Source organism: Mustelus asterias, chromosome 12, assembly GCF_964213995.1.
Source record: "Mustelus asterias chromosome 12, sMusAst1.hap1.1, whole genome shotgun sequence".
In the NCBI taxonomy this organism is placed as follows: domain Eukaryota; kingdom Metazoa; phylum Chordata; class Chondrichthyes; order Carcharhiniformes; family Triakidae; genus Mustelus; species Mustelus asterias.
In genome coordinates, this window is record NC_135812.1 from 52,265,570 (window position 1) to 52,287,340 (window position 21,771).

At 42.2% G+C, this 21,771-nt stretch overlaps 1 protein-coding gene across 9 annotated transcripts in view; it reads right to left on the minus strand.

Moving 5' to 3' along the window:
* LOC144501444 (protein CASP-like) overlaps nucleotides 1-21,771 on the minus strand; it is a 779,365-nt gene that overhangs the window by 162,937 nt on the left and 594,657 nt on the right. For 5 of the 9 annotated variants that reach the window (XM_078225208.1, XM_078225212.1, XM_078225204.1 and 2 more), the window contains one exon: nucleotides 7,946-9,283. The exons of 3 other annotated variants lie outside the window; for them this stretch is intronic. In XM_078225208.1, coding sequence (XP_078081334.1) covers nucleotides 8,497-9,283 — 787 coding nt within the window. In that variant the 3' untranslated portion in view covers nucleotides 7,946-8,496. Of the gene's footprint in view, nucleotides 1-7,416; nucleotides 9,284-21,771 lie in introns of those variants that run through there. One more of the 9 variants, XM_078225206.1, reaches the window with a different exon arrangement.

The window sequence follows — 21,771 nt, forward strand, 5'->3', positions numbered from 1 at the left end:
GCAACAGTTCAAGAAGGGCCACTTGCACCTTTTTAGCAAAAGTAGAAATCAACAATAAATGGCAGCTTGTTAGTGATCCTGGTTACTAATTAAAACAAAACTGTATTTGAAATCGGTGCACTTAGCTATATATCTGACATTAGTACTCAGCAATTGGCAAATCATGTCCATAACTCAGTGAGTGTTTTATGAAAACAAATATTCCAGATCTGTTGCTAAAACATCAGAAGCCAACCCTTACTAAAGTAACATACAAAAGTCTTACTTTTATATACTGCCATTCCAACATTCCACTTAGACAAAGAACATGGCTGGGGGAAGTTAGTAGATGACCAAAGAAGAAGATTGCACATCACACACAGGTTCTGAGAATGCATATTATTTGGGGAATGCGGAAGTGTTAAAGAGAGAAAGCTCTGCTGCTATTGGGGAACATGGACAGAGAATCAGAGTTAGAGGAACAAAGAACTTGCAAACATTGGGGTAAGTGGCAGGACTGTGGTAGAATGAGGATTCTGATATTGGCAGTTGGGGCAAAAGGGGCCAAACAAAGAGCCCATGAGAAACAGGAAGATGGCCTGACATACGATGAACGTCTGAGGATCGTGGGATTATATTCATTGGAGTTTAGGAGGTTGAGGGGAGATCTGATAGAAACTTACAAGATAATGAACGGCTTAGATAGGATGGACGTAGGGAAGTTGTTTCCATTAACAGGGGAGACTAGGACGCGGGGGCACAGCCTTAGAATAAAAGGGAGTCACTTTAGAACAGAGATGAGGAGAAATTTCTTCAGCCAGAGAATGGTGGGTCTGTGGAATTCATTGCCACAGAGGGCTGTGGAGGCCGAGACGTTGAGCGTCTTCAAGACAGAAATTGATAAATTCTTGATTTCTCGAGGAATTAAGGGCTATGGGGAGAGAGCGGGTAAATGGAGTTGAAATCAACCATGATTGAATGGTGGAGTGGACTCGATGGGCCGAATGGCCTTACTTCCGCTCCTATGTCTTATGGTCTTATGTTCTCTTTTAGATGTTGAATGATTTCCTATGTATTTCCTGCAGTTTCAGTCTTTAAAGCACACTCTGCTTGTTATATTTCTCTTAAGTCTGTTATTCATTCTAATTTTAACAAATTAATCATTGATTCTCACCTCAAATCCTTGTGCTGTATTTTTACATATGGGGAAAGGTGCTGGGAAGTTGTATCGGTGACACAAAATTGCAAAAAATTGATTTGAGTTGCTTTGAGGTGAGTTTCATTGATACATTCGTGCAAAGAAAATTTTTTTTGAGGTTATTAAGACTATAGGAAATGGAAGAAATCAGGCAATTTCTCCAAGTAAAGCATCATAGTAAAACATATTAATACTCTGATTATTTGGGTTATTGTTAGCTATTCCAAAAGCCATGACATTGCCCATTGATAAAGCAACTGTGGTCTCACTTGCCTCAAAACAACATATAGGTCCTGGGCCTCAATTCGCAAAAGGTCAATATTACAATTAGCTGCTGATAAATGTAAGAAGCTTCCTCTCTTTGAAGATGACTTTTGTTTAAAGAAAGCTAGGCTCATCTCTGGGCAGTTTTTGACAGAAATGTTACCAATACAAAAAATTGTACTAGTAATTGTTGCTTTTCTGACAGGTTTGGATTTGGTGAAGATGGCAGAGCAATGAAGGAATAAATCAGTGAATGTGGCAATGAGGGAATAAAATGTGGAATGGGTTAATGAGGAAATAAAATCCAATAATCAAACAAATATTATTATAGTAGCAATTCCAAAGAGCTGGTTACACATGCATTGGCTTGACATTGAAACTTGTGTCATTCTCATTAGGCTACTAGATGAAAGCCTTGGCAAGACCAGAGTATTCCATACCAGGCAGAAGAATTACAGGAACATGGTTGTCTTGTAGTTATCTTAATCAACCTAACTCCACTTGCCATTGAAATTAATTAAAAACAGCAGTTGTGAATATGGCCAAAGCTATTCTGACCAGGTTATATAGAATAAACTAATGAGCAAAATCCAAAGAAACTTAAGGGCCTGCAATTTCACACTGAAGATAGAAGATCGAACATGCTGCTATGAAGGTTATCTTAACAGAATATTCTTCAGAACAATTATGTTGGTGATTCCATTTTCACAGATAAAAACTCAAATGATGACTTAAAAGAACAAATTCTCCAAATATGGTGTAGCTTAAAAGCAACCAAATACTAGTTTATCTGATTCTTTACTCATCCCATTATCCCGCTCATCGTACACTGCTTCACGCCATTTAACGAATGGTGTCAACCCCATTTCTCTGTATTTCATGTATTAAATTATGAAACCAATAATGGGGAGTCTTATTGAAAAGCAGAATACCATGGATGCTGGAAATTGAAAACAGAAAACTCAGCAGATCAGATAGCATCTTTAGAGAAACAGAATTAACATTTCAGGTCGACAACCTTTCATCTTTGAAAGGTCGTTGACGTGAAACGTTAACTCTTTCTCTCTCCGCATAGGCTGTCCGATCTGTTGAGTATGTCCAAATTGCCTGTTATTATTTGGAAGCTTACTCTGTTGGTGGATAATAGGTACAAATTAATTATATCACTATTGCTGTTCTCTGGATATATTATATCAAATGCTAAGCCAGTGCAATTTTATAACAAACAGTAGAAAACATCTTATTTGCCTATTATCCACTACTTGCATTCCAACAGTGCTCAAAACAATGGAGTTTGCATCATGAAAGTATTAGAAACAATGTCAAAGCCTATTCTCAGGAACTTTACCCATCTTTTTCAAGGTTACTGATGACTGTTAAAGGTTATTTATTAATGTCACAAGTAGGCTTACATTAACACTGCAATGAAGTTACTGTGAAAATCCCCTAGTCGCCACACTCCGGTGCCTGTTTGGGTACACCGAATGAGAATTTAGTATGGCCAATGCACCTAACCAGCACGTCTTTTGGATTGTGGGAGGAAACTGGAGCACCCGGAGGAAACCCACTGAAGAACAAGTTCCAAGTTCTAAACTTCAAAGAAAACAATTACATCCTACTATGTTCAAGACAACAGTTCCAAGAGACTCCAAATGCAAGGTAGAAACCGCAGAGATTCAACACAACTGATGTCTATATTCTTTGTTAAGCAGACCCTCCCAAAGGAAATGGCTGGTTTTGGATCCCAAGATATAAATATGCTACATGAAAATGATGTAGTGTACGCCATGTATTTCAATAGAAAAGTATTGGCAATAAAAGGTGGCCAATTGTGGTCGAAAGTTATTTACATATGGAGTCTCAGCACAGGTATAAAACCAATCTGAAATTGAGCTGCTGTGCTTGTTAATTTTAAGAGGTCATGGAGAATTGAGTGCATTTTTGCTGTTGGACAGCAAACAATTCCAAAGCATCTTTTAAAGAGTTCAGAGTAAAAACTTTTACAAAAATTGCAATTAAAAATCCATGGAATGTCAGTATTGCTTTTTATAATAGTGCTTTTTAGAGAAAATGTTCACCATCAAAATATGTTGGTGAAGCCACCATTACGAAGGGCTTTATAGAAAAATACTTCTAAGGCTGTGAACAGAATTTATTCTCCTTCTACTACTTTTGATTTTACAAATTTTGTGCTTACGTGACTGCATTCAAACAGGTTTTAAAAATATATTCTTCATAAAATATGCTTTAAGTGCTTGGGGAATGTATTCTACTTTTTTTTTTGGCTGTTGCATGTATTTCTGTCAGCCAATTCAGTGACAGCAATCACGGGTAGCTGTGGGTATGAGAGAGTCTTACTCTTTCATTTTTAGCATACTAACCCATTCAAGGCACACAAGAGTTTTGCTCTTTTGCTTCCTGCTACTTGCACTAGCTTGAAATTTTAGCATTAAATGCCAGCATGCACAAATTGAGCTGGGGTTCACAGGAATATTTGCTTTAATCGTTGTTTTTTTAAGGTGGCTTGGTAGTGCAGACAGTAATCTCAGAAGATCTGGGTGCAATTCCACCCAAAGTAAAGACTATGGCATGGTGAACGAGGGAGAGTTACAAAGACCATATTTCCTGTTATGGGTGAAAAACGGAATGTGTGTTGATAGTCTCAACCTAGCATCCAGCGGACAGAACTCTAAAGCATAAAGCCTTTGATGGCAACCTTCATGAATAACATGCTTCAGTTTCACTAAGTAAATGGAAATGGTGCATCACCCCCGGAGTAGCATTTTAAAAAACTTCATACAGAATCTAGCTTTTCTGTAGAACTGAAACTTACTCAAACTACAAATATTCTAAAACACTGCAGAAGCACAAATATAACAGACACGATTAATGGTGCTGGAAAATGTCACCAAGTCCAACCAGCCTTTTGGGAATTTTTAAGAACAGGGGTTAGTGTGTGTGTGTGTGTGTGTGTGGTTCCCCCTATTCTTATGGCTAAAAGGATCTATGGTTGCCAATGTGCTGGACATTTTCCAACCACATTATTTCACGCTGGAGAACTGAAAGATTTTGCTGCCAAATTGGTTGCAAGCAAAATCAACAATTTTATGTATTTTTCAAGTTTGTAAAATTGGAGGGGCCCATAGTTATTATTAGTTTCCTCAGAAGGAAAGGTACATAAAACATAGAATCCATAAATACACAGTATAAAATCACAGGTCACAAATCTTTTACTCTGACCAGGCAAACTGGTGAGATTAAAAGGGTGCACATCTTGAAATGGAGTTTACCTTTCCCTCCAAGCTATCTAAATAAAAAAGTAAAACTTAATACACACACACACACATATATATATATATATATATAAAATGCCTCAAAACCATACCCTAAAATGCAAATTAAAATGCAGCATCTGAATATATATAACAGATTAATATTCACTTACTCACTTAATAAAACTAAACAAATTTCCTGAAATGCAATACTAGGTTTTTCAGTTGAAGCAGCCAATGTAAATGTAATTGTGAATGGGAAACAGGGGTTCAATTACAGAGAGAAAGAATGGGATAATCAGTGGACTTTTATAGTTCTCAAAATAAAAAGTCTGGATTTGCCAGTCAGACAGACATAAATTTCAAATGAATAAATTAACATTGTTCTCAGGATGTCAGCTTCTAGAATATTTACAAAACAAAAAATCACTTTTAAGACTTTTCTACTGAGGAGACTTCATTCCAATAGCATCAAGAATTAAACTCAACACAGCTCTGATTAATAAGTGCGAGATCTTGCAAATCAATAAAAAGTATTTGTTTTTAGGGTCCACATATTTTCCAAGGTGGTGATTTGCATTTTGTAGTTAATAACCTCAGTTTTATGCATAAATTATTAGGGAACACTCTTTGTCATTATGGATTACCGTGTAATATTGAAACTTAAACCGCAGTGACACCATAAGGCCAAAAGCTACAAATAATAGTGGGATATATGAGAGACAAAAATAGAAGATTAAAATGAACAAAACCGTATAATGGCCTGCTAAAAACAACATTGCCAATACAGCATTCTTTTCATTGCTCTATGTAGGCTTAGAATGTATAGCAAAAAGTTGTATGAAAAAATAATCTCAGCAAGATGTCAGCTTTAAATATTATTCTGAGTATTTCTAATAATCACTAATTGCATTACAGTGGCTTTGGGACAGTTGTACAGCTATTCTCAAACCCCTAGTGTGGGCCCTGCAGAAACTGTAAACGTTCCTGGGATAAAGTTATTACATTCTAAGAAATAGTATCAAAATCTGAAACTTCAAGTTACATTTACATCGATTATATTAGATTCCAATTAAGGTTTGATTTCCTGAGTTGTCCAGCCTTAAGCATGCATTGCAAAGCGGACTAATTTGAGAAGGGGCATGAATGCTTTAGGAGAGGATGAAACACAGATTAACAGACTACCATTTCTTAAAGATAGTTACGAAAATGTACTTATAAATGTCTTTTTTTGCCAAAGTTAGCAAAATGAGAACATTGTCAAGACCATGGGCCTGGTCCATCAACTCTCCTTCCCAACCCTTTTTTTGTATTGGCACAAACTCAAGCACAAAATCTTCCCCACCTGCAACTGAGGGCGAACTTCCAAGATGCCAATATTGTGCAGAGCTATGTTTAAATGATGCTCAACACCGATGCAGAATTGTATGGAGCAGTAGTGATGCTACAGCAGTCATTATAATGCTTGGAGCGAGAGGGGGCAGGAACTAGAAAATTGAGCACAAGTGTCAATTGTTCTGAAATATTCTGTTTGATTATTACCATTTTATTTACCACAGACTCGAGTCCAAAGATTTTGTGATAAAAGCACGAGGGCAGGAGACCATTCTGCTAATGAAATGGAGCATTACCTCGCATTTTCTGGTTAATTGGGGCAATAGTGGGCACAGTGCAGAGATGGGAATGAGGAAAGAACACTGGTCCAATTCTTTGAGTCACTGAGATCTTGATATTAGAGCTAATCATCTTATGGAGTGGATCTTAAACAACTCCTCAATGAGAGAAAGAGAAATATCAGGATTATCCCTGGACCATTCCCAAAGATCGGAGCACTGGGAGTAGCTTGCCTCTCTCACCCTCTGGATGCATTTGGTGAATGGATTCGGGAGACCGAGAGAAAAAGTAAATGAAGCTTGCCCTTGATAATTAAACATTTATAAAGCAACGCCATTTTGCACTTCAACACTGGGGAAGGGGGACTTGTGTGAGTGCAATCTGTTTTTTGTGCTCCTGCCCAGTACATCTATTTTGGGAGAAGGCAATTTCACCTCATATTTGCAAATGATAAAATTCAGTATATGCAGCTTGACACCAAGGAATGCTATCTTGTGATCAATGCATGCTGGAGGATTTCATTCTAACTCACTGCCTTGCAGCCTCCTAGAGCCCTTCCCTATGACTAGTTGGAGTTGAATCAGCACTATCAGTACTTAATAGCTAAGTGCTCAATCTACATGTACAATTTTATGTATGAAATATATGATTATTTAACGTAACATGCAGGTAATGTAATTTTCCCTATAAACAGTCATAATCTGCTACAAAAACTACACACAACTCACTGTGGTGCAATATCAGGTATATAACTCCTCAACCATAATTATTATAGAAAACAGAATTCATATATTATAATTAAAATGACAGGTTATGATTGTGCTAAACAGTTACTTCAATGGATTCTGACCTAAAAGACCAACACAAAAATCATGATGCAATTTACACCGAGAAACAACGTCTAATCAATAATTTGGAGCTTGAAAGATGCCAAGGAGCCAATATTTATCCAGTGAAACTTGTAAAATATCCCAAATACTGCCGGCAGTCTGACCCTCTAGAACAAGACTTGCTCCCTTTCATCCCTTCCTAACAATGGATAGAAAAAAACAGCACCTATAAATAAGCACAAAAATATTCTTGTATACTGAAATCATCTATTGTTAGTTTTAATTAAAGATATGGCAAGAAAAAAATATGCAACTTGTGACAAGCTAACTCATACATGCCTTACTGATGATACAACTTATTGAGAAAAGGGTGGCAGTAAACGCACTGTAAATGTGCATTGGTACGTATGAAATCAGCCAGACCTAAGAACTCACACACACATATAACTTGCTCTCACACACACTGTCTCTCACACACACACAAAGACAATATGAGGTCTGATCAGCGTGCTTTTGTGGTTTAGAGGTTAAAAAGCAGGTTATAAAATACCTAGGTTCAGATCTTGTCCTGATTTGGCCTAAAATGGAGTGTATTAAACAAACCCTGGCCTGCAGAGAAACCAGAGTCAGTTAAAGCTATGAAACAATGTGCACTACATATCATTATTCTAAATTCACATACAAGAAAACACTAACTCACCTACCACATCTTTTTAGACAAATCTTTTTTACGTGACTTTTTTAAAAAATAAGTGGACTAAATGTGTTTTTTTTTTCTCTTTCAAAGTTTAAAACAGCAAGAATTCTCAAAATATCTAAGAAACCAAACTAGTGTGTTTAGAGTCAGATGACTGTGCAATCTCTCAGTGGCAACTGAACAGCTACAAAATTCTAGTCATTTGAAAACTCTCCAATCTTTTTCTGGTTAAGAAGTTAATAGTGTAATATCGCTCTGCTGCCATTTTATGGCAAAGGACGCCCCTCCTTAGCCAATGGGTGCCGCTGCTTGAAGCCCACTTGGCGAGGGGAGGGGGGGGGGGGGGGGGGGAGAGAGGAGGCAAAGCTGTAACAGTTAATCCCAGACAGTTTGAAAATCAGTCATGACACAAAAACACTTCAGGGTACAAAAGCTTAACTGCATGTTTCAACTCTCTCGCTTTGAAAATGCAATGATGAACGGAACTTAATGCTCTCCTTTTCTATATGCACCTTGGCCTATGGCATTTTTGCCCTGTGGCCTGCAGGGCATTAAGTGCGTGACAGGATAAAATGAGTACAGAATGTCCAAGGTCTCTTAATACCTAACTCTCGGGAGTTGTGCATAATTAATAATTTAATCTCAAAATTCCCATTCAATGGGCTCTTCCCGACTTGCAGCCTTCTCCAAACGATGGATAATGTTATTCAAGTTTGCTGCTTTCTTACGTCTTAAGCTGTTTTCACGTAAGCTTGTTTTTTGGGCAGGTGAGGCCGTGTCAGAAAAGCTGAACAGGCCTTTCTGAAAGCCTTTAGTAGAAGAAGACAGGGTGCCCCCACAACCTGTGCTCTGCCCACTGCTTGCCTGCTGAATCAAAGAGGTATCTTCTTTCAAATCTCGGGAGGTCTCTGCTACAGTTGTCGATGTGGAGGCGGATGAGGTAGAGTTGTCCTCTTCTACAACTGACTGGACCGAAAGCTGGCTTTTCTGGAACTCCTCCAGGGATGTTCCTGATGCATGTGCTTCCTGGTGTAATCTCTTGTTTCGGCCCGGATGCTTCAGGATGCCCTCATCTTCACTCTCAGCATTTGGAGAGATCATGGCATCTCCTTCTAAATGGGATGAGTCCTTTGTGTTAATCACTGTGGCATTCTTAATGTCAGCCTGCACAACAGACTCGGAATCCTCATCACAAGCCGACTCTACTTGCCCTCCCTGAGGGGTTACACACCCAGTGCTGTAATTTTCCATTCCCATGACATTATCCTTTTCTTCAGTCACTGCTTCCAAGTCTCCTCCATCACAGCTTTCCCCTTCTGAGCTGTGACCCGTCCTACTTCCTCTGACAGACGGAGAGCCGCTGGGTCCTATCTGCCCATGAGGCCCTGCCTGCACTTCCTCAATGAACAGCTCCCTTCGAATGCGGGATCTGCAACAGAACAACATGAAAATAAAGTATTAGACAACAAGTACTTATTCCTGAGATTTTCTTTCAATAATTTATCATATTTACACTACACCCCTGTAGACATTCAATGGAAAATGTACATATCCACATGGTTAACCAAAGCAAAAGGTATAGAGGTATTTAGACTCTAAGGTCTGGCCAAGAGGTTAACCTGTCCCTAACCTCTCCATCTTGTATCTCACTTTCCTTCTCAGAGACATTCCTAAAGCCTACCTCTTTGACCAAACTTCTGGACAGCTAAACTAATAAATCTTTATGCGGCTCAGTGTATTACTTTGTTCTATAATGATATATGAATTGCCTTAGGATATTTTATTATATTAAAGGTACAATAAAAGTTTAAGAATGTTGCTGTTTAACATTATAAGTAGCGATGAGGTAAATAGAGAAAGATAATAAAAAATTGAAGCGGAGGTTTGAAAATAAACTCTTTGCACATGAAGTTTTTGAATTTGAATGAGAGTACATAAGTACTGAAGAGTTCTTTTACTGAAATATCGTGGAGTTCTCATGGTGTTACTCATTATTAAGAACATTTGGTATTTTAAAATGACAGGGGTATCATGCTGGGTATAACAGCTGATCTCTTCCGTTAAGAATATGAAATAACTGCGAAAGACAGGGTGGCACGGTGGCACAGTGATTAGCACTGCTGCCTCACAGCGCCAGGGACCCGGGTTCAATTCCGGCCTCGGGTCACTGTCTGTGTGGAGTTTGCACATTTTCCCCGTGTTTGCGTGGGTTTCCTCCGGGTGCTCCGGTTTCCTCCCACAGTCCAAAGATGTGTGGGTTAGGTTGATTGGCCATGCTAAATTGATCCTAGTCTCAGGGGAATTAGTAGGGTAAATAAGTGGGGTTTGCAGAATAGGTGGGTGGGATTGTGGTCGGTGCAGACTCGATGGGGCAAATGGCCTCCTTCTGCACTGTAGGGATTCTATGTATTCTATGTTCAGACAGGCACACCCTAAAGTTAGCAGTAGCGAGTAAAATATGTTTGTGAATTGTCAGCTTATTTTAAATCCCAGACTTCTTGTTATTAAGGAATTAGACCCCTATTTTTCTTGAAATAAAAACATGCGAGTAGTTCCTAGGTAACTTCCCGAGGTTCTTTAAAGATTGTCTTACATCCACAGCAGTTGAGTATGTGATGCATACGTTGGATGTGTGATAGGCATGTCTTGTATATTCACACTAGCAATTCACCATGGGGTATTCAGGGCAATATCAGGTCTGGAATACCCCAATGCTGATCCTAGTGGTTATAGAACATATAGAACATAGAACAGTACAGGCCCGTCGGCCCTCGATGTTGTGCCGAGCGTTGTCCGAAGCCAAGGTCAAGCTATCCCACTCCCTATCATTCTGGTGTGCTCCATGTGCCTATCCAATAACCGCTTGAAAGTTCCTAAAGTGTCCGACTCCACTATCACAGCAGGCAGTCCATTCCACACCCCAACCACACTCTGCGTAAAGAACCTATCTCGGACATCCCTCCTATATCTCCCACCATGAATCTTATAGTTGTGCCCCCTAGTAACAGCTACATCCACCCGAGGAAATAACTCTCTGAACGTCCACTCTATCTATCCCCCTCATCACCTTATAAACCTCTATTAAGTTGCCTCTCATCCTCTTCCGCTCTAAAGAGAAAAGCCCTAGCTCCATCAACCTTTCCTCATAAGACCTACCCTCCAAACCAGGCAGCATCCTGGTAAATCTCCTTTGCACTCTTTCCAATGCTTCCACGTCCTTCTTATAGTGAGGTGACCAGAACTGCACACAATATTCCAAATGTGGTCTCACCAAGGTCCTGTACAGTTCAGCATAACCCCACGGCTCTTAAACTCAAACCCCCTGTTAATAAGCGCTAACACACTATAGGCCTTCTTCATGGCTCTATCCACTTGAGTGGCAACCTTCAGAGATCTGTGGATATGAACCCCAAGATCTCTCTGTTCCTCCACATTCCTCAGAACCCTGCCGTTGACCCTGTAATCCGCATTCAAATTTGTTCTCCCAAAATGAATCACCTCGCACTTATCAGCGTTAAACTCCATCTGCCATTTTTCGGCCCAGCTCTGCATCCTATCAATGTCTCTTTGCAGCCCACAACAGCCCTCCACCTCATCCACTACTCCACCAATCTTGGTGTCATCAGCAAATTTACTGACCTACCCTTCAGCCCCCTCCTCCAAGTCATTGATAAAAATCACAAAGAGCAGAGGACCCAGCACTGATCCCTGTGGTACACCGCTGGTAACTGGTCTCCAGTCTGAAAATTTTCCATCCACCACCACCCTCTGTCTTCTATGAGATATGATGTGGAGATGCCGGCATTGGACTGGGGTAAACACTGTAAGAAGTCTAACAACACCAGGTTAAAGTCCAACAGGTTTATTTGGTAGCAAAAGCCACTAGCTTTCGGAACAGGCTGTCCCTTCGTCAGGTGGGTGGGAGTTCTGATTACAAACAGGGCACAAAGACACAAACTCAATTTACATGAATAATGATTGGAATGTGAGTCTTTTCAGCTAATCAAGTCTTAAAGGTCCAGACAATGTGAGTGGAGGGAGCATTAAGCAGAGGTTAAAGAGATGTGTATTGTCTCCAGACAGGACAGCTGGTGAGATTTTGCACATCCAGGCAAGTTGTGGGGGTTACAGATAATGTGCCATGAACCCAATATCCCGGTTTAGGCCGTCCTCATGTGTGCGGAACTTGGCTATCAGTCTCTGCTCAGCGACTCTGTGCTGTCGTGAAAGCCGCCTTGGAGAACGCTTACCCGGAGATCAGAGGCTGAATGCCCGTGACTGCTGAAGTGCTCCCCAACAGGAAGAGAACAGTCTTGCCTGGTGAGTATAAAAGCTGGAGACTGATGTTGCAGCTGTATAGAACGCTGGTTAGGCCACATTTGGAGTACTGCGTCCAGTTCTGGTCGCCGTACTACCAGAAGGACGTGGACGCTTTAGAGAGAGCGCAGAGAAGGTTTACCAGGATGTTGCCTGGTATGGAGGGTCTTAGCTATGAGGAGAGATTGGGTAAACTGGGCTTGTTCTCCCTGGAAAGATGGAGAATGAGGGGAGACCTAATAGAGATGTACAAAATTATGAGGTGCATAGATAGGGTGAACAGTGGGAAGCTTTTTCCCAGGTCGGAGGTGACGATTACGAGGGGTCACGGGCTCAAGATGAGAGGGGCGAGGTAGAACTCAGATATCAGCGGGACATTTTTTTACACAGAGAGTGGTGGGGGCCTGGAATGCGCTGCCAAGTAGGGTGGTGGAGGCAGACACGCTGGCTTCGTTTAAGACTTACCTGGATAGTCACATGAGCAGTCTGGGAATGGAGGGATACAAACGAATGGTCTAGTTGGACCAATGAGCGGCACAGGCTTGGAGGGCCGAAGCATCTGTTTCCTGTGCTGTACTTTGTTCTATCATCAAGGAAGAAATAGCGAGACATCTGGATATAAATTATCCCATTGGGAAGACGCAGCATGGGTTCATGGAGGATAGGTCATGTTTGACTAATTGTCGAGCGGTGTTCATTCATCCGTTGTCATAGCGTCTGCATGGTTTCCCCAATGTACCATGCCTTGGGACATCCTTTCCTGCAGCGTAACAGGTAGACAACGTTGGCCGAGTTGCAAGAGTATTGTCGAGCGGTGTTCAGACTCTTGCAACTCGGCCAACATTGTCTACCTGTTACGCTGCAGGAAAGGATCTCCCGAGGCATAGTACATTGGGGAAACCATGCAGACGCTACGACAACGGATGAATGAACACCACTCATAGAACATAGAACATTACAGCGCAGAACAGGCCCTTCGGCCCACGATGTTGCACCGACCAGTTAAAAAAAAAAACTGTGACCCTCCAACCTAAACCAATTTCTTTTCGTCCATGAACCTATCTACGGATCTCTTAAACGCCCCCAAACTAGGCGCATTTACTACTGATGCTGGCAGGGCATTCCAATCCCTCACCACCCTCTGGGTAAAGAACCTACCCCTGACATCGGTTCTATAACTGCCCCCCCTCAATTTAAAGCCATGCCCCCTCGTGCTGGATTTCTCCATCAGAGGAAAAAGGCTATCACTATCCACCCTATCTAAACCTCTAATCATCTTATATGTTTCAATAAGATCCCCTCTTAGCCGCCGCCTTTCCAGCGAAAACAATCCCAAATCCCTCAGCCTCTCCTCATAGGATCTCCCCTCCATACCAGGCAACATCCTGGTAAACCTCCTCTGCACCCTCTCCAAAGCCTCCACATCCTTCCTGTAATGTGGGGACCAGAACTGCACACAGTACTCCAAGTGCGGCCGCACCAGAGTTGTGTACAGTTGCAACATAACGCTACGACTCCTAAATTCAATCCCCCTACCAATAAACGCCAAGACACCATATGCCTTCTTAACAACCTTATCTACTTGATTCCCAACTTTCAGGGATCTATGCACACATACACCTAGATCCCTCTGCTCCTCCACACTATTCAAAGTCCTCCCGTTAGCCCTATACTCAACACATCTGTTATTCCTACCAAAGTGAATTACCTCACACTTCTCCGCATTAAACTCCATCCGCCACCTCTCGGCCCAACTTTGCAACCTGTCTAAGTCTTCCTGCAAACTACGACACCCTTCCTCACTGTCTACCACACCACCGACTTTGGTGTCATCAGCAAATTTGCTAATCCACCCAACTATACCCTCATCCAGATCATTAATAAATATTACAAACAGCAGTGGCCCCAAAACAGATCCCTGAGGTACACCACTTGTAACCGCACTCCATGATGAATATTTACTATCAACCACCACCCTCTGTTTCCTATCCGCTAGCCAATTCCTGATCCAATTTCCTAGATCACCCCCAATCCCATACATCTGCATTTTCTGCAGAAGCCTACCATGGTGAACCTTATCAAACGCCTTACTAAAATCCATATATACCACGTCCACTGCCTTGCCCCCATCCACCTCCTTGGTCACTTTCTCAAAAAACTCAATAAGGTTAGTAAGGCACGACCTACCTGCCACAAAACCATGCTGACTATCACCTATCAATTCATTACTCTCCAAATAACTATAAATCCTATCCCTTATAATTTTTTCCAACATCTTGCCGACAACAGAAGTGAGACTCACCGGTCTATAATTCCCGGGGAAGTCTCTGTTCCCCTTCTTAAACAATGGGACAACATTCGCTAACCTCCAATCTTCTGGTACTATACCAGAGGCCAACGACGACCTGAAGATCAGAGCCAGAGGCTCTGCAATCACTTCTCTTGCCTCCCAGAGAATCCTTGGATAAATCCCATCCGGACCAGGGGATTTATCTATTTTCAGACCCTCCAGAATATCCTGCACATCCTCCTTATCAACTGTAATACTGTCTATTCTACTCCCTTGCAACCCAGTGTCCTCCTCAGCTATATTCATGTCCCCTTGCGTGAACACCGAAGAGAAATATTGGTTCAATGCTTCACCAATCTCCTCCGGTTCCACACATAACTTCCCTCTGCCATCTATAATTGGCCCTAAACTTGCCCTAACCAACCTTCTGTTCTTGACATACCTATAGAACGCCTTAGGATTCTCTTTAACCCTATCCGCCAAAGTCTTCTCATGTCCCCTTTTAGCCCTTCTAAGCTCGCTCTTCAACTCCCTCTTAGCCAATCTAAAGCTTTCTAGTGCACTACCCGAGTGCTCACGTCTCATCCGAACATAAGCCTCCTTTTTCTTTTTAACCAACAAAGAAACTTTTTTGGTGCACCACGGTTCCCTAGCCCTACCAATTCCTCCTTGCCTGATCACTCGACAATCATCAGGTAAGACTGTTCTCTTCCTGTTGGGGAGCACTTCAGCACTCACGGGCATTCAGCCTCTGATCTCCGGGTAAGCGTTCTCCAAGGCTGCCTTCACGACACACGACAGCGCAGAGTCGCTGAGCAGAGACTGATAGCCAGGTTCTGCACACATGAAAACGGCCTCAACCGGGATATTGGGTTCATGTCACACTATCTGTAACCCCCACAACTTGCCTGGATGTGCAAAATCTCACTAGCTGTCCTGTCTAGAAACAATACACATCTCTTTAACCTCTGCTTAATGCTCCCTCCACTCACATTGTCTGTACCTTTGAGACTTGATTAGCTGAAAAGACTCACATTCCAATCATTATTCATGTAAATTGAGTTTGTGTCTTTGTGCCCTGTTTGTAATCAGAACTCCCACCCACCTGACAAAGGGACAACCTGTTCCGAAAGCCAGTGGCTTTTGCTACCAAATAAACCTGTTGGACTTTAACCTGGTCTTGTTAGACTTCTTTCTATGAGATAGCCAGTTACTTATCCAATCGGCCAAATTTCCCTCTATCCCACACCTCCTTACTTTCTTCATGAGCCTACCATGGGGAACCTTATCAAACGCCTTATTAAAATCCATGTATATGACATCAACTGCTCTACCTTCATCTACACACTTAGTTGCCTCCTCAAAGAATTCAATCAAATTTGTGAGGCAAGACGTACCCTTCGTGAATCCGTGTTGGCTATCCCGGATTAAGCTGCATCTTTCCAAATGGTCATAAATCCTATCCCTCAGGACCTTTTCCATTAACTTACCGACCACCGAAGTAAGACTAACTGGCCTATAATTGCCAGGGTCATTCCTATTTCCTTTCTTGAACAGAGGAACAACATTCGCCACTCTCCAGTCCTCTGGCACTATCCCTGTGATGTGGATTTGCCGGCGTTGGACTGGGGTAAACACAGTAAGAGTTTTAACAACACCAGGTTAAAGTCCAACAGGTTTATTTGGTAAAAAATGCCATTAGCTTTCGGAGCGCTGCTCCTTCGTCAGATGGAGTGGATATCTGCTCTCAAACAGGGCATACAGAGACCCAAAATCAAGTTACAGAATACTGATTAGAATGCAAATCTTTACAGCTGATCAGGGCTTAAAGTTACAGACAATGTGAATGGAGGGAGCATTAGGCACAGGTTAAAGAAATGTGTATTGTCTCCAGACAGGACAGCCAGTGAGATTCTGCAAGTCCAGGAGGCAAGCTGTGGGGGCTACCGATAGTGTGACATGAACCCAAGATCCCGATTTAGACCCTCCTCATGTGTGCGGAACTTGGCTATCCGTTTCTGCTCAGAGTCCAGCTTGCCTCCTGGACTTGCAGAATCTCACTGGCTGCCCTGTCTGGAGACAATACACATTTCTTTAACCTGTGCCTAATGCTCCCTCCACTCACATTGTTTGTATCTTTAAGACCTGATCAGCTGTAAAGATTCGCATTCTAATCAGTATTCTGTAACTTGATTTTGTGTCTCTGTATGCCCTGTTTGAGAGCAGATATCTACTCCATCTGATGAAGGAGCAGCGCTCCGAAAGCTAATGGCATTTGCGACCAAATAAACCTGTTGGACTTTAACCTGGTGTTGTTAAAACTCTTACTGTACTATCCCAAGATTGGTGGAGTAGTGGATGAGGTGGAGGGCTGCAGTAGGCTGCAAAGAGATATAGATAGGATGCAGAGCTGGGCTGAAAAATGGCAAATGGAGTTTAACCCTGACAAATACGAGGTGATTCATTTTGGTAGGACAAATTTAAATGTGGATTACAGGGTCAAAGGTAGGGTTCTGAAGAATGTGGAGGAACAGAGAGATCTTGGGGTTCATATCCATAGATCTCTGAAGGTTGCCACTCAAGTGAATAGAGCCGTGAAGAAGGCCGATAGTGTGTTGGCGTTCATTAACAGGGGGTTTGAGTTTAAGAGCCGTGGGGTTATGCTGCAACTGTACAGGACCTTGGTGAGACCACATTTGGAATATTGTGTGCAGTTCTGGTCACCTCACTATAAGAAGGATGTGGAGACACTGGAAAGAGTGCAAAGGAGATTTACCAGGATGCTGCCTGGTTTGGAGGGTAGGTCTTATGAGGAAAGGTTGAGGGAACATGGGCTTTTCTCTTTGGAGCGGAGGAGGTTGAGAGGAGACTTGATAGAGGTTTATAAGATGATGAGGGGGATAGATAGAGTGAACGTTCAAAGACTATTTCCTCGGGTGAATGGAGTGGTAACTAGGGGGCATAACTATAGGGTTCATGGTGGGAGATATAGGAAGGATGTCCAAGGTAGGTTTTTTACTCAGAGAGTGGTTGGGGTGTGGAATGGACTGCCTGCAGGGATAGTGGAGTCAGAAACTTTAGGAACATTTAAGAAGCTATTGGATAGGCACATGGAGTACTTCGGGATGATAGGGAGGAAATAGCTTGATCTGGGTTTTGGACAAAGCTCGGCACAACATCGTGGGCCGAAGGGCCTGTTCTGTGCTGTACTGTTCTCTGTTCTATCCCTGTGGACAGTGAAGACCCAAAGATCAAAGCCAAAGGCACTGCAATCTCATCCCTTGCCTCCCAAAGAATCCTAGGATATATCCCATCTGGCCCCGGGGACTTAGCGACCCTCAGGTTTTTCAAAATTGCTGATACATCTTCCCTCAGAATATCTACCTCCTCCAGCCTATCAGCCTGTATCTCACACTCATCCTCAAAAACATGGCCCCTCTCCTTGGTGAACACTGAAGAAAAGTATTCGTTCATCGCCTCTCCCATCTCTTCTGACTCCATGCACAAGGTCCCACTACTGTCCTTGACCAGCCCTAACCTCACCCTCATTCTTTTATTTCTCACATAAGAGTAAAAAGCCTTGGGGTTTTCCTTGATCCGACCCTCCAAGAACTTCTCATGCACCCTCTTAAGCCCTTTTTTTCAGCTCATTCCTTGCTACCTTGTACCCCTCAAGCGAGCCAACTGAACCTTGTTTTCTCATCCTTACATACGCTTCCTTTTTCCTCTTGACAAGACATTCAACCTCTTTTGTGAACCATGGTTCCCTCACTCGGCCATTTCCGCCCTGCCTGACAGGGACATACCTATCAAGGACACGCAGTATTTGTTCCTTGAACAAGCTTCACTTTTCATTTGTGCCTTTCCCTGACAGTTTCTGTTCCCATCTTATGCTCCCTAATCGCATCATAATTACCCCTCCCCCAATTATAAACCTTGCCCTGCCATATGGCCCTATCCCTCTCCATTGCAACAATGAAAGACACCGAATTGTGGTCGCTATCTCCAAAGTGCTCTCCCACAAACAAATCTAACACTTGGCCCGGTTCATTACCCAGTACCAAGTCCAATGTGGCCCCACCTCTTGTCAGCCTATCCACATAGTGTGTCAGCAAAGCCTCCTGCACACACTGTACAAAAACTGCCCCATCCGAACTATTCGACCTATAAAGGTTCCAATCAATATTTGGAAAGTTAAAGTCACCCATGACAACTACCCTGTGACCTCCACACCTATCCATAATCTGCTTTGCAATTTCTTCCTCCACATCTCTATTACTATTTGGGGGCCTATAGAAAACTCCTAACAGCGTGACCGCTCCTTTCCTATTTCTAACTTCATAGAATTCATAGAATTCATAGAATTCATAGAATGAATGGGCTGAAAAATGGCAAATGGAATTTAACGCAGACAAGTGTGAGATATTGCACATTGGAAGGACAAACCAAAGTAGAACGTACAGGGTAAATGGTAGGACTCTGAAGAGTGCAGTTGAACAGAGGGATCTGGGAATACAGGTACAGAACTTCAGCCCATATTACCTCATATTACCTTATAATGTTCAATCCAAAGACAAATCTTAAGGATACTATCCTCACGACAGCAACTTGCATTTGTAGAGACTTTTAATGTACAAAAACCTCCTAAGGCATTTAGGGCGGCACGGTAGCACAGTGGTTAGCACTGCTGCTTCACAGCTCCAGGGACATGGGTTCGATTCCCGGCTTGGGTCACTGTCTGTGTGGAGTTTGCACATTCTCCTCGTGTCTGCGTGGGTTTCCTCCGGGTGCTCTGGTTTTCTCCCACAGTCCAAAGATGTGCGGGTTAGGTTGATTGGCCATGCTAAAATTGCCCCTTAGTGTCCTGAGATGCATAGGTTAGAGGGATTAGTGGGTAAAATATGTAGGGATATGGAGGTAGGGCCTGGGTGGGATTGTGGTCGGTGCAGACTCAATGGGCTGAATGGCCTCTTTCTGTACTGTAGGGTTTCTATGATTTCTATGATTTCTATTTCACAGAAGCGTTATTAGACAAAAGCTTGACATCAAGCCATATAAGGAGATATTGGACCAGGTGACCTAAAGCTTGGTCAAAGGGCTTTAAGAGCATCTTAAAGGAACAGAGAGAGAAGTAGAGAGGTCGGAGATTTATGGGGGACTTAGAGCTGAAAGCAATGGTGAAGCAAAAAATTACAAATAAAAGCAACATGGCTTGGTTTAACGCCACTGCCTTCTCTCTCTGACAAATGTGCCATCCCACAATGTTCAAGATTCCTGCGCAACGGGATTAAGGAAAGGATTAGAATTAAATACAAATTGGGCTGCAGAAATAGTCATTAGAATAGTTAGCTAATTTAGAACATAGAACATAGAATCATAGAAATCATAGAAACCCTACAGTGCAGAAGGAGGCCATTCGGCCCATCGAGTCTACACCGACCACAATCCCACCCAGACCCTACCCCCACATATTTACCCGCTAATCCCTCTAACCTATGCATCCCAGGACTCTAAGGGGCAATTTTTAACCTGGCCAATCAACCTAAGTACAGCACAGAACAGGCCCTTCGGCCCACGATGTTGTGCCGAGCTTTATCTGAAACCAAGATCAAGCTATCCCACTCCCTATCGTCCTGGTGTGCTCCATGTGCCTATCCAATAACCGCTTAAATGTTCCTAAAGTGTCTGACTCCACTATCACTGCAGGCAGTCCATTCCACACCCCAACCACTCTCTGCGTAAAGAACCTACCTCTGATATCCTTCCTATATCTCCCATCACGAAACCTATAGTTATGCCCCCTTGTAATAGCTCCATCCACCCGAGGAAATAGTCTTTGAACGTTCACTCTATCTATCCCCTTCATCATTTTATAAACCTCTATTAAGTCTCCCCTCAGCCTCCTCCGCTCCAGAGAGAACAGCCCTACCTCCCTCAACCCTTCCTCATAAGACCTACCCTCCAAACCAGACAGCATCCTGGTAAATCTCCTCTGCACTCTTTCCAGCGCTTCCACATCCTTCTTATAGTGAGGTGACCAGAACTGCACACAATATTCCAAGTGTGGTCTCACCAAGGTCCTGTACAGTTGCAGCATAACCCCACGGCTCTTAAACTCCAACCCGCTGTTAATAAAAGCTAACACACTCTTGGCCTTCTTCACACCTCTATCCACTTGAGTGGCAACCTTTAGAGATCTGTGGATATGGACCCCAAGATCTCTCTGTTCCTCCACAGTCTTCAGAACCCTACCTTTGTACTGATGAAGTGGCAAATTGAATGATTTAACTTTCATTGTTAAGCTTATCTCCTTAAGCTTCTAGAAACAAATGCAAATGCTAAAGCAGTATTGTACTGGGTCCTGAAATTTACACAACAAATTCTGTGAAATCTAAACAAGAGATTTCCTGTTTAAGGCAAATTTGTCTGTTTTGTAAGGCTGATGTTCAGGCCAGGAATCTAGGTCATTTCTTCACTGCAACAAAGCTATTTAAATTCTCCTCGTAAATCTCTCATGTAATACTCACAGGCAGCTTGGGACCTGACGTGCAGTCTTACTGCAGACTATAACTACAGCAAATGGACTAAAGCATCACATTGCTGACAGAAATCTCAGATATCAATCTTTCTCATACTGGAAGATACCAAACTCACAAATATATTCGTATTTTAATCTACAGCACTTGCTCAAGAGCAGGGAGTTCTCCCAGAAATGAGACTGAAATAGAAGACACATGAAAGGAATTTAACTTGGAGAGCAGGCATAATTGTCAAAGACAAAAACAGCCATAAGGGTGGCCAGGAGATTCTTAGAAAGGAATATGGTGTGCAATTGTGGCAATAATAGCAAAAGTTTTTTAATAGCTATTGTCAGAAGTCAATGATCGTACATGGTTGTTGAAAGATACTGTCGGGCAGATTCAAACTGATTCTCAGGTTGTGGCAGAGCTGCTAAATGACTATTGTGCATCAAGTCTATACTCATCATGTAGATGATGCTTATATTCCAGATGAAGAGTACTTTGCATTGAAGAGTGTTATTCATATTAAACTAGATAGTTGTGTGATCTTGGGTTAGGACTCAAGAATTCATCAAGAATAACTCAGAATTTATAGGATTTCAGTTCTGGATAGTAATCATTCAAAAGTGATTTAAAGAAATGGGACAAGTGCTCAGTGAGCCTCTTTTCTGGTATCAATACAGTCAGAGATAGTTAACATAAACTGCAAGCTAGCTAATAAAATGGGGCATATCAGACCCAGGGAACGATACACCCATCAGCCAGACACTTATTTTGAGAAAAATGCCA